At 43.4% G+C, this 14,115-nt stretch overlaps 1 protein-coding gene across 2 annotated transcripts; it reads right to left on the minus strand.

Moving 5' to 3' along the window:
* Positions 1–1,632: 1,632 nt before the first annotated feature.
* On the minus strand, positions 1,633–9,344 carry LOC139570712 (PWWP domain-containing protein 2B-like). Of its 2 annotated transcripts, none has more exons than XM_071392845.1 (3): positions 8,698–9,344; positions 4,647–6,368; positions 1,633–3,336 (listed from the first exon to the last, which is right to left on the minus strand). In XM_071392845.1, the coding sequence occupies exons 1-3, from the start codon at positions 8,835–8,837 to the stop codon at positions 3,330–3,332; spliced, it is 1,869 nt and encodes a 622-aa protein (XP_071248946.1). In that variant the 5' UTR covers positions 8,838–9,344; the 3' UTR covers positions 1,633–3,329. The 2 variants fall into 2 exon arrangements, with proteins under 2 accessions (XP_071248946.1, XP_071248947.1); XM_071392846.1 differs by having other exon boundaries at positions 4,643–6,368.
* Positions 9,345–14,115: the final 4,771 nt, after the last annotated feature.

A 14,115-nucleotide genomic window follows, 5' to 3' on the forward strand; every position in this document is an offset into this window, starting at 1 on the left:
CTGATTCACGCAATCTCCTCTGAACAGTTGATGTTGAGATGTGTCTGGTACTTTAACTCTGTGAAGCATTTATTTGGGCTGCAATTAATGAGACTGGTAACTCTAATAAACTTATCCTCTGCAGCAGAGGTAACTCTTGGTCTTCTGCCAGTTTCATCATAGCGCATTATGTTTTTTGCGACTGCACTTTTGTATATGTGCAACTTTCAAAGTTCTTGAAATTTTACGGATTGACTGACCTTCATGTCTTAAAATAATGATGGACTGTCGTTTCTCTTTGCTTATTTGAGTTGTTCTTGCCATAATATGGACTTAGTCTTTTACCAAATAGGCCTTCTTCTGTATACCACCCTTACCTTGTCACAATACAAATTATTGGTTCAAAGGCATTAAGGAAAGAAATTCTACAAATTCCCTTTTTACATGGCACACCTGTTAATTTAAATGCATTCCAAGTGACTACCTCATGAAGCTGGTTGATAGAATGCCAAGAGGGTGCAAAGCTGTCATGAAGGCAAAGGGTGGCTACTTTGAAGAATCTCAAATATAAAATACATTCTGATTTAACACTTTTTCGGTTACTACGGTACATGATTCCATGTGTTATTTCATAGTTGTGATGTCTTCGCTATTATTTTACAATGTAGAAAATAGTCAAAATAAAGAAAAACCCTTGAATGAGTAGGTGTGTCCAAACTTTGTGGACTGGTACTGTAGGGCCACTCAACCCCTTAGGGGGCAAGTAACACCAATACACAGCCATTTTGAGTGATCACCTTCAACCTATAATGAATAATTTCTATCCACAGGGCACGAGTGTTCAATTGTTTGATGAGCATGAAAACGATGTAAACCATATGCCATGACTGTCTGTCACCAGATCTCAACCCAGTTTAACACATTTGGGAGAATCTGGAGTGGCGCCTCAGTGTTTTCCACCACCAACAACAAAACACCAAATTATGGACTTTCTCATGGAAGAATGGTGTCACATCCCTCCAATAGTGTTCTAGACACATGTAGAATCTATGCCAAGGCGCATTGAAGCTGTTCTGGCGGCTCATGAACGCCCAACGCACAGCAGGCAGGGGTCAAATAAATCAACACTGACATGACTTCAAATGAATGAGAGCCATCCAGGAGGCTGGGGGGAGTAGAGCAACACGCTAATATCAACTCAGTGAATGTAAGCGGGGGGTTAAATTGGGGGCAGCGAGGTAAAGTTTGACTTTTTTTTCTTTTTTCGGGTGGATGAGAGTTCAGATTTCAATTCGATTAGCAGTTAGTTTTCTACTGAAAATCATGAAAATGCAAGAGAGTTGAACAGTTCCACCATTTACAAAGTCAGCTGGTAGCAAATCACTGTGATAATAAGGAGAGGATGGCTATCATATGACCAGTGCGGCTAGAGGAGGACGAGTAGTTGAGTTACACTAGGTAACAGACAGTGCTTCACTTAACTGAGTTAAGTGAGGTGGTGAATGGTTGCATAAAGTTACATAAAGGTAAACCTGGCTGGACCAGACTTGTATCACAGTAGTGGTGCTGACACACAGGTGAGAGCTAAACTACATCAAGTTAGTCAAAATTAATAGAAGTACATTGAAATATACACAAACCAGCCAGCGCACGTATTGCCTGTATATTTTATTTTATGTACATGTAAAAAAAATAATAAACAGAAAATAGCCAATAACATTGACCAATGTGGGCCACAGCAGACAGCCATGTAGCTCATCAAATACAGGAATTTCCTGACATCTGCTTCCATCTTAATCATAAACCAGGTGAAAGGGGGAGCTAGGCACTCTCCTTCCCCATTCTTCCTAAAGAGTCAATCAAAACCAAAGGGACTCAAAATGGAACACAAATGCAACAGGAGCTCTGGGTAGTGTTCATTAGGGCTTGCAACAGAAAACTAAAATAAGCTATTTCTATTGGACAAGTCCAGGTAGTCCTTGCCCATTTTCTTCTGTTTAGTGCCTACTGAACAACCCATGGTTCCTGCGGTCCCTCCCTTCCCCCTACTTTCCAACAGTGCTGCTTTCAACTCCAAGGTCAATAAAGGTTGATCCTGCAGTCTCTCCCTCTCCGGACTGCAATCTGCAACCAGTATCGAACATAGAGTAGCCACCCATCTCCCCCGCCCTTCACCAGCACACTCAAAGAGTTGAATTCACAGTATTCTTACTGCATTTTCAGGTGAATATAAAGCTTTAATTGACGGATAGGGTTTGACATTTGACAATTTTCTCTAGTGGAAACATTTGATGGAACTGGGGTGAGTTGAAAGAATGTACAAATACACACCCGAGACAAAAATGCAAGAATACAGTGTACACAACCACCCCTGAAAAGGTTCAATCTCTGGTGTCCCAAAACTTAAATTAAAAAAACTATTCTCCAAAGCCATGGATAGTCAACCGGGATATGAACTCCCGCTGCCTGGCAGTGCTGTAACTCCAGTTAGTGAAAGGACAATGAGCTTACAGCAGGCCACCAAGGTACAGATAAAGTGCTTTTTCTTTACATGACACATTAAATAATGAAAGTGAGTAGAAATGAACTTTGGGATCTCTCAACAACGACCAATACATACCACACTTCTAGAGGTATTCAAACCAAAATGGAAGAGACAAATTTGAAAAAAGTATAAATAACATTACGTCGACATATCCAACTAGCACTGCTGAAGAAGGCTACAAGGATGAATCACTGTATAATAGAAGAAACTACAGTACTATCTCTAGATGGAACAGGTTCACATTCTCATATTTGGAAAGTAAAAAACTTAGCGTAAGACTTTTCACCAGAAATGCAGATATACATTTCCTGGTCTGTTCGGGAAAAAAAGTGGGTGGGCTTCCAATGAGGATGGCACTGGGTCTGTTCAGCAGACCTGACGAGGCCCTCTGACTGGTTGTCGTTGAACCACTTCACGACCAATCGGTCGAGAGGACGTTCACAAAAGCAGCAGTATGGAGTTGTAGAAAGGTAAACTTAAATCGTTATGGATAATAAAATGGTTACAGATAATAAATACATTCTGATTTGTAGTGTGTTGCTATTCAGTTTCTACTGATATGGTTAAAAAATAAAAATGATTGAAGAATTGTTCCTTGTAGTCCATGAGATGCCTCAAACTGGCATTTCTAGCTCCCTTATCCAGTCAACAACACTCCACCTGGGTGGCCATTTTCCTCCAGCCATGTGGGAGGGGAGGGGGGAGCGCTGTATAAATAGTGACCCTAGCAACTGCACACGCTTCCTTTCTCTCCTGGGGAGTCAGATTTCCGCGAAGCCTTTGAAAGGAGACTATTCTTCAGTCTTCAGACTCTACAGAGAGGGAGACAGATGGGAGAGAGAGCAAATAATGATTAGGCAAATAATGGCAGTATGGTTTCCAATGGAGGGACATTCTAACTACAGGCCTAGACTTTGCACTGGAAGAGTTATGCATGTTTACAGAAAAGATGGATTCTCACTTGACCATTCAAGATATGGAACATTTCTAACTGAACCCTTTCAGAAGTCACTCTCGAGCAGCGGTGGAAAAAGCGCCCAATTTTCATACTTGAGTAAAAGTAAAGATACCTTAAAAGAGAATGACTCAAGTAAAAGCCACCAAGTAAAATACTACTTGAGTAAAAGTATTTGGTATTAAATGTACTTAAGTATCAAAAGTAAAAGTATAAATCATATCCTTATATTAAGCAAACCAGTCTCGATTTTCTTGTTTTTTTCAAATGTATTTTCGATAGCCAGGGGCACGCTCCAACACTCACAGACATAATTTACAAATGAAGCAGTGGTGTTTAGTGAGTCCGTCCAGAACAGAGGCAGTGTCCTGCTAAGCATTCAAAATGTAACGAGTACTTTTGGGTGTCGAAAATGTAAGGAGTAAAAAGTACCTTGTTTTCTTTTGGAATGTAGTGGAATAGTCAAAAATATTAATAGTAAAGTAAAGTACAGATACCCCAAAAAACTACTTAAGTATTTTTTAAGTACTTTACACCACTGCTCAAGTAATGAACAATGTATTTCAGACACTTTACAGCCAGATCTCTGGACAGCTGACATGGCAAAACTATTTATGAGTTAGAGAAAGAATGGCATTCTCAACAGAGTCTGGTGTGCATTATGAACATAGTTCAGTACAGGTGTACCTTCACATGGCTACTGGGCCTTCACCACAGCAAACAGTGGCCCTGGGAGCTGTCTGGCAGTTTCATATCACCCTAAGACAATATTTAACCTAGGTGTAGGTGAACGGCCTGGTGCTTGGCTACATGGGGTCTGATTCCACAGACCTATCAACAAAAGAATACCAAGGGAACAAGGGCTTGTGCTTTCGATCTATATGATCAGGCCTAATGTTTTATGACAACTATTGCTAGGCAGACTGAGACCAAATCATAAGTCCCTGGGTTCAGTCAACCAAAATCATACAATTAAGATTATTTTACCATACAAGGGCAAGGTGAGCTACAACTTAGTTTAGGCATTCACAAGAGAGGATGTATTCTGCGTGAAGATTTGAATGAGCTCAGAGCCCAAACCATTGCCCAGCATGTAGCATTAATCCAAGGTACCGGACTACTGTGTATTTAGTGAACAAACTCAAATTGTGTTGTGGACTCACCTACGTTTCGCAGTGAGAGGTGAGTAAAGAGGTGATCTCGGGGCTCATGTGGCCCACGGCCTTGGCAGCTTCCACAATGGCTCGTCGGTACATCCCTTTCTTCTTGCGGTTGAACCGCGACCTGAAAAACTCCCGGAAGGGAGAGAGTTTGGCAACGGAGAGCTGGGAGGTAGTGGGTGAGCCAAACCAGGCCACCTTAGCCTCTGGCCACTGGGCTTCGCAGTTAACGGACTCCTCTTTGCGGCTGCCGCTGATGCTGAGCACCCTCGCCGGCCACCAGGGGAACCCATGGATCTTCCCCCACACCACGTCTCCCACGGCCACCGCATGGCCCTCCTCCGTCACACACTTGGTCATGCTGCGCGTGTGCAGGCGCACGGTGAGTGGCGGCACAGTCTTGCTGTCGTCTCGCGAGAGCGACGAGGAAGACACGGAGGAGATGTGCTCTCCGGGAGCCAGGTCGCACAGCTCCGGGGGCGTGCCGTCTGAGGTGAAGGATTTTGATTCGTCCAGGCTATCGGTGCTGCACACGGACAGGCTGGAGGAGTCCGCCTTCTTCTTGCGGAAGTTGATGAGCAGCGTGAGGTCACTGTGGCCTCGGTCGGCCTCCTCTCCAGAGCTCCCCGACCACAGCTCCATGGGAGTCTTCTCCTCAGAGTCCTCCGAGTGGGACAGGGGACCAGGGACTGGCATCCTGGGGCCTTTCTTCCTCGACCCCTCTACCAGCTCCGCCTCGTACACCGTCAGGCTGTCCTCTCCGTCCCCCAGAGTCGTCACGCGGATCTGTGGGGAGGGGAGGTCCAGGCCAGCCGTTAGGGGCCTGGGGAGTTTGAGTTTGGGAATGGACACGGTCAGGCCCGTCCTGGTGGCGTCCAGGATGTGGCGCTGCTCCTGAGTCTGGGTTAGGGTGGTGGGCTCAGGCACTTTGCCCTGGTGGTCTCTCAGGCCGTTCTGCATCAGCTGCTTGGGGCAGAAGGGCTTGACGGAGCCGTGGACCCGAGCTGGGATCTTCATGACCTCAACCTTGGCTTGTGGAGTGCTGTACGAAATCTTGATGACTGGGCTGTGGGGAATGATGTCTATTGCAGGGAACTTTGGATCGTCATCCCTTTTGTCCTTCCGGAGCCGCTTGCCGTCGTAGCCAGTGGGGCCATTCTCCCGTCTCTTGTTGCTATCCTTGGTGGCGTCTGCGTCCTCTTTCCTGGCCAACTTGATGGACCCCTCGTCGCTGTATGGCGCGTTCTCTTTCCTAGACGTCTTGGTGGTGGGCATCCCGTCTTTACTGTCTTTGTCACTGTTCAGCGTGTTCTTACACTTCTCGCACAACACCTGCCGGGGGCGGAGCCTGATGGTGCTCATGGTCATCTGCCCGGGCTCTCGGGTCCGCCTCTTCTTCCTCTTGATTGTTCGCGGTGGTGGCTGAGGTACCCATTGACCATAGCTGTGGCGGACCCATATGGGCGGAGGGAAGGGAGCACCTTCAAAATAAGGAGGGTATGGAGCCTGCCCGGCAGGCACTGGTGTGGGCAGAGGGGCAGGGAGATGGGCACCTGGTGGATCATTTTCAGGGAGTGTGTTTTCATCCTTTGGTCTATGATGTGAAGCCTGGCTGGGAGGTTTAGTAGCTGTCTCCTCTGTCGGGACGTCAGGGATTTCACAACCAGGTTTGAATGCAGGGCATTTCACTGGCTTTGCTGTGACATCTGGTAGGCAGAAAAGCCCAGTCCTATAAGAAAACAGTGAAAATAAATACTTTAGTATGTTTTGTAGCTTCTGAGTGTTTGCATCCAATCATGATGAAGTCAAATTGTTTGCACTCAACATTCACATTGTGAAATAAAGCAGGAATGTCAACTCCTCACCGAGTTCCTGTTCAAGAACATTAACTCAACCGAATCTATGCGCAACAGATGCACTCCTTTGACCCTGTCGGAGCACTTATGAAAGCCCTTATGGTTGCAACACTTCAGTTTGTACAGAAGACACAAATCAGACAACAGATGCTAATTGCTACTTTACAACAGATGTTATTGCTGTGAACAAGCTAATTTACAAAACCCACTTCCATTTTCCTAATCAGTGTAGTTCATATCCCAATTACTTCCAATACTATAAAAAAGGCAACACCAAAAAATATTTTCCTTTGTTAGAACATTGCACTTTCTACTGGATTGGGGGTTGGGAGACAGCAAGCAAGCAGGTCGTTGTCTAGCTAGCCTATAGCCTGCCCTCCAGCTGTGTGCTACAAACTGAAGGAGCTGGAGTGTGTTTTTTTCCTGTAAATTCACATGTTCCTTTCCATTCCAGTGGACCTGCAGATGTAACGCGTCCAAGCCGGGATTCTCGAAGGAGCCCTTTGAAAGGTAGCTGACAGCAGCAACAACATGGCTGTATTCTGCTGTCAGAGACAGCAGACAAAGAGACTACAGGAAACCCAGGAGCCCCCCTCCACTCCATCTGACTGAACAAAAACAATCCCATGAATCACTCGGGACCAAGAGAGCCAGGGGATTCCCTTGTTTTCATATCAGTGTCTGCTGGGAGCTTGTATGTTATGAGAATATTAATTAAAGCACATTTAGGAAGCCCGAAAGGCGTTTCCCCATGAGCAGCTATTGGCACCTTTCAATAAAGCGGCTCAGCGAGGCCTGTTTCCTGTGCTTTGGGGGAGACCTTTAAAAAGGCCCTTATTGAGCAACAAAATCTCAGCCGTCGCAATGATTGACACAGGAGGTAGAGTCCTGGCCTAGGCTGTGTACAAGGTCATAGCGGTTAACCGGCCATGACTCAAACACTTGCCATTTAATCTTGTATACATCATAACCAAATAAAGAGATCCTGCTAAAAAAGTCGCCGACATGGAAACTAGAGACACAATGAAGGGAAATGCATTTTTATGAACCTGAAACGGAAGAAGAACTCACATTTTGACACGACAAGGCAAAATAGGCCTGTATGCCAAACCACTGTTCTTTGTTAAAGCCACCGGGGAAGGTGAATCTCAGGGCATTTGGAGTGATCGATCACATGAACATGTAGGCCTACTGACAGGAAAAACAAATAAACCCAGTAAAATATAAAAGGTGCACTCACTGCACTGTACTAGCGCAACACAACGCCAGAACATGTGACTAGAGTCCTGGTGTGACACACTGCATGCCCCATATTAATACCAATCATTCATAGAAAATGTTATACCTTAGGCTACCCATTGTTAACACCCTATACATAGGCCTAAATGTGATTTCTAGCTAACATTGTCTACACTAGTTCACCCTTTGTCAAGCACAAAGTAGGCTTATAGCCTAGTTTTACTGGTGTCTGTAACCTCCTTGGTAACTCAACGAGTGCCATCTTTAAAAGCAGTATAATCTCTTATTTTGAGTTTCAGGTGAATCACTTATAAAAAAAGATATACTTAATTGTATCATTATAAAAGGGTATAATTCTATGACTTTGTGAGTTTCAACCTAGGCCTACAGTAAAAGCACCAGAAGTCGTCTAAATTATTAATGGTGTGATGCCCATCACCTTACACAGGCCTAGCTATTAAAACATGATGTAGGTAGATCGATGAATTATAAGAATGCATATACAAAAGTGTAATATGAGAAAGGGTGTTTCAGCAAGGCCTGCCATAGTTGGATACATTGTAGCCAGTCTAAATCTAGACAACAGTAAACTAGCTTGATAGCTAAGCTAACAATGAGGTATGAAGGTACCCACAAATATATGTTTAACTAACCCCTGTCTGTGGTACCCACGTAAACATAATTGTTCTTGAAATGCCCATCCCATGTTACTTTCACGGGTTTTTTGGCTTTATCCAAGTTTCATAGTAATGATACAAGTGTTTATATGCTATTAATATATGTTGGCTGTAAAAGTGAGCAAAACAGATAGTTAACGTTTGCTGGCTAACTAGCTAGCTAAACCCCCTTGGAGTCTTTTGTATGAAGGCCCATGTAGCTACCTTGCTAGTTTAGCCAGCTAACGTTAGCTAGATAATTACGTTGTGATAAATGTATCAAATTATTCGAAAAAAATATACTTACTTTTTGTTGCAATCGAGTAATATCCCCATGTAGCTCCTTTCTTGATAGGTTAGCGTAACCACTAGTGTATCGTTAACTATTTGATCGATAGTAACAGGAATCTGAGAGCCGGCCCGCAGCTCGTCGGCCACAGCCTCCATATTTTCCGGCGTGAGATATCCGGCTTGGCGGTACTCGATCGCGGCCGCGGGAGCCACGATCGCCTCGGTTAAAGATGCTACTCCCTTCTACTTTCGAGCACGGGAGGCTACACCAGGGCACGAAATGATCAACTCCCACATAGTCAATTACAACAGTTCTACCACTGATGACATCACACAAGATGAACAGAGGAGAGAAATCTTTTTAAATTGCCTCTCTATCTTGCTTGAAATTATACCATTTCCGTTTATTAACTCTAATGTAGCCACAATTCAGAAAATATAGCTATTTCATCATTAGCTATACTCTAGCTAAAAGCCATGTCTGCTCTGCTGGTTTGCAGATAATACATCCACCCTTCTTGGAATGACGAATGCATGATTTTTTCGTATTTATTTGTATCTTTTCTATTATCTTCTCTTCAAGGACATTTGTATCGTGCCATTCCCAATTAAATATAGGCTACCCTCTTTAACTTTCCTGGTTTACATGCATCACCCCCATCTTTACTGTCTGTCTGTACTCTGTATCCAAGAAATATGTCATTTAGGCCATAGCATATACATTATCAGTCACTGTATAGCTTCTTTATAGATGCAGGCACCTGAAATACAGTGACCTATTAGACTATATATGGCACTGATTGACTTGAAGAATGAGTTTGTTTTCTTTGGGACATAAGCACTTTATAAATACTATATAATGTCGTGTCAAAAAAAGTTTGTTTGTCACGTACACATATTAGCAGATGTTAAAGCAAAATGCTTTTGTTTCAAGCTCCAGGAGTGCCAAACTGTGTCAAAAGTACAAACAGTACAATTCTAATACACAAATATTGTATTAGAATAAGTTAAAAACAAAAAAAGAAGAAGAACGAGCAATATCAGAACTATCAATGTCAGATGCGGGAAATATGGTGCGTATAGACAGTGGTGTGTATAGACAGTATGGACAAAGATTATTATAGTAAACTAAAACTGAAACTAAAACGAATTATGAAAAAACTATTTAGTAAACTGAAATATAAACAACCCCGTTCGAAAAGCTATAAAGCTATACTGAAACGTATCTTTGACTCCAAAACGAACAAAAAATAAATAAAACCCATCATGAATTATGTTCAGTTTTTGTACCTCACAATTTTGGGCAAAAATGTAATGGGGTTTGGTTTTCAAGTTTTTCTTCTAATGTGGTGTCTGTATCTGGCAAGTCATATTGAGATTGACTTTAATTTAAAGGTAGACTGAGCAAGATTTACATTTTTTGTAATTTAGCTGACACTCTCACCCAGAGCAATTTACAGGAGAAATTAGGTTTAAATGCCTTGCTCAAGCGCAGATCGACAGATTTTTCACTTAGTCGGCTCGGGGATTCGAATCAGCTACCTTTACGTTACTGGCCCAACACTCTTAACCGAAAATGGGCGACTGGGTGTGTCGAAAGCAGTGGGTGTATGGAAAGCGAATCAGCTAATTGGGCAGATTGTTGCCACTCAAGACCGTTTTGCGTGGCTGTTTGGGCTGCACAACGAGTCGATAAACCGTCGACCGGTGTTGTGCCTGCCGACATGAAGTGCCTCCTTCCTACTAGGTATCATGGTAGTGTCGCCGGCAATAGTTACGTGGCAATTTTTTTCCTGACCCGTGATTTTATTTCAGGTAGGTTAGCTGCATACACAAGAAATAACTAATATTGATAACCATCTAGATGTCACCTTGATACATACATACAGTCTACTACTCAATGGGGAGGGCATAATATATGCCATTTAGCAGATATATATATTTTGTAACTAGGTAAAGTCATTTAGCAGACGCTTTTATCCAAAAGCGACGTACAGTCATGTGTGCATACATTTTACATATGAATGGCCGCGGGAATAGAACCCACTACCCATGATCTACAACATCAACACTGGGACACAGTGCCCTTCGCTCCCGATTGACATACACTACCGTCCGGTAACGTCGTGGGAAGTAGCTAACTACCTAGTAACGTTAGCCAATATCAGGGTGACAGTCACAGTAAGCACACGCATACAAGGCAATAAGCAACAGTTCACCCATCATCGATACTTTATCATAAATAAACAATCCTCAGTTTTATAACTGAAAATGTACAAGTATTTGTGTTAAACTAACAGCCCACTCAGCACGTGAAGTCCATGGACGTTGAATTATGGGTGATATCAGGTCTGTCCGTCGTGGCTGCTATTTCGCCCAAAAATAGATAATCTCAAATGGGCTAGGTTTAGTCCGTCCTTGGTTTAAATTTAGCCGAAGATCAGCCTGACCGCTCAGCAAAGGGGGGGACCAACTCCATATTACTGCCCATGATTTCGAGATGCTCAACGAACAGGTGTACACATACTTTTGGTCATGTAGTGTAGTTAGCCAACCAGCTAGCTATGCGTTCCTGCCTTGTTTACTAGCTAGGTAATTTAGCATCTGACTGCAGGTAACTTTACCCAGAGTAGCTAACGTTAACTGCTAGAGAAAAATAGTTTGCTAACGTTTGCTAACTAGTTACATACTGTAACTAACACGCACACAATGACTAGATAAGCAACAGCAGTAGATAGGCACTGGTAATGTTGTCACAGAAGCAAATTGGTAGTTAAAATATATTCAAATGTATATAAATTCAGTTGTTAAATTGTGCACCCATAAGATGTCAAAACATCTGACAACTTGACTAATTCAATTTGTCTAAAAGACATTCATATTTTATTGTGGTTATTTCCACGAAGCCACCATAATTGAATCAATAGGCTATGGGTTTTGCAATAAGATTATTTTCGTTGATCTCATGTTTTCAACGAGCACAGCAAGCTAGGCTGCTATAACAGTCTCCACTCTTCTGGGAAGGCTTTCCACTAGATGTTGAAACATCGCTGCGGGGACTTGCTTCCATTCAGCCATGAGCATTAGTGAGGTCGGGCACTGATTTTGGGCGATTAGGCCTGGCTCGCAGTCGGCATTCCAATTCATCCCAAAGGTGTTCGATGGGGTTGAAGTCAGGGCTCTTTGGAGGCCAGTCAAGTTCTCGACAAACCATTTCTGTAGGGACCTCGCTTTGTGCACGGGGGGCATTGTCATGCTGAAACAGGAAAGGGCCTTCCCCAAACTGTTGCCACAAAGTTGGAGGTACAGAATCGTCTAGAATGTCATTGTATGCTGTAGCGTAAAGATTTCCCTTCACTGGAACTAAGGGGGCTAGCCCGAACCATTATTCCTCATCCACCAAACTTTACAGTTGGCACTATGCATTGGGGCAGGTAGCCTTCTCCTGGGATCCACCAAACCCAGATTCATTCATCGGACTGCCAGATGGGTAAGTGTGATTCATCACTCCAGAGAACGCGTTTCCACTGCTCCAGAGTCCACGGGCAGCAAGCTTTACACCTCTCCAGCCGACGCTTGGCATTGTGCATGGTGATCTTAGGCTTGTGTGCGGCTGCTCGGCCATGGAAGCCCATTTCATGAAGCTCCCGACGAACAGTTCTTGTGCTGACGTTGTTTCTAGAGGCAGTGTTGCAATCGATGACAGACGATTTTATGCGCTACGCACTTCAGCATTCGGCGGTCCCGTTCTGTGAACTTGAGTGGCCTACCACTTTGTGGCTGAGTCATTGTTGCTCCTAGACATTTCCACTTCACAATAACATCACTTACAGTTCACCGGAGCAGCTCTAGCAGGACAGAAATTTGCCTAACTGACTTGTTGGAAAGGTGGCATCCTATGAAGGTGCCACGTTGAAAGTTACCAAGCTCTTCAGTAAGGCCATTCTACTGCTAATGTTTGTCTATGAAGATTGCATGGCTGTGTGGCTGACATCGCCAAATCCATTTTTAAAAATGTTATACCCGTCAGCAACGGGTGTGGCTGAAGTAGCCAAACCACTAATTTGAAGGGGTGTCCACATACTTTTGTATATACATTACCAGTCAAAAATTTGGACACAGCTACTCATTCAAGGGTTTCTTTATTTTTACTATTTTCTACATTGTAGAATAATAGTTAAGACATCAAACTGAATAACATTCATGGAATCATGTAGTAACCAAAAAAGTGTTAAACAAATCAAAATATAATTTATATTTGAGATTCTTCAAAGTAGCCACCCTTTGCCTTGGCATTCTCTCAACCAGCTTCACCTGGAATGCTTTTCCAACAGTTTTGAAGGAGTTCCCACATATGCTGAGCACTTGATGGCTGCTTTTCCTTCACTCTGCGGTCCAACTCATCCCTAACCATCTCAATTGGGTTGAGGTCGGGTGATTGTGGAGGCCAGGTCATCTGATGCAGATGACCTGTGAAATAGCACTTACACAGCATGGAGGTGTGTTGGGTCGTTGTCCTTTTGAAAAACAAATGATAGTCCCACGAAGCACAAACCAGATATGATGGCGTATCGCTGCAGAATGCTGTGGTAGCCATGCTGGTTAAGTGTGCCTTGAACTCGAAATAAATCACTGACAGTGTCACCAGCAAAGCACCCCCACACCATCACACATCCTCCTCCATGCTTCACGGTGGGAACCATACATGCGGAGCTCATCCGTTCACCTACTCTCCGTCTCACAAAGACACGGCGGTTGGAACCAAAATTCTCAAATTTGGACTCATCAGACCAAAGGACAAACTTCCATTGGTCTAATGTCCATTGCTCATGTTTCTTGGCCCAAGCAAGTCTCTTCTTCTTATTGGTGTCCTTTAGTAGTGGTTTCTTTGCAGCAATTGGACCATGAAGGCCTGATTCAGCCAGTATCCTGTGAACAGTTGATGTTGATATGTCTCTGTTAATTGAACTCTGTGAAGCATTTATTTGGTCCTCATGAGATCCAGTTTCTTCATAGCGCTTGATGGTTTTTGTGACTGCACTTTTCCGGATTGACTGACCATGTCTTATGTCTTAAAGTACTGATGGACTATCGTTTATCTTTGCTTATTTGAGCTGTTCTTGCCATAATAAGGACTTGGTATTTTTACCAAATAGGGCTATCTTCTGCATACCAACCCTACCTTGTCACAACACAACTGATTGGCTCAAACGCATTAAGAAGGAAAGAAATTCCACAAATTAACTTTTAAGAAGGCACACCTGTTCATTGAAATGCATTCCAGGTGACAACCTCATGAAGCTGGTTGAGAGAATGCAAAGAGTGTTGGAGATTTTTTTTCAGTCATCGGATGATTTTCAGTAACCTATACTGTTCTCTTTGAAGTAGAAAGAATAATCAATATAAGCTTAAATATTAGACATATGTAAGCAGA

This window comes from Salvelinus alpinus, chromosome 3 (assembly GCF_045679555.1).
Source record: "Salvelinus alpinus chromosome 3, SLU_Salpinus.1, whole genome shotgun sequence".
Taxonomy (NCBI): Eukaryota; Metazoa; Chordata; class Actinopteri; order Salmoniformes; family Salmonidae; genus Salvelinus; species Salvelinus alpinus.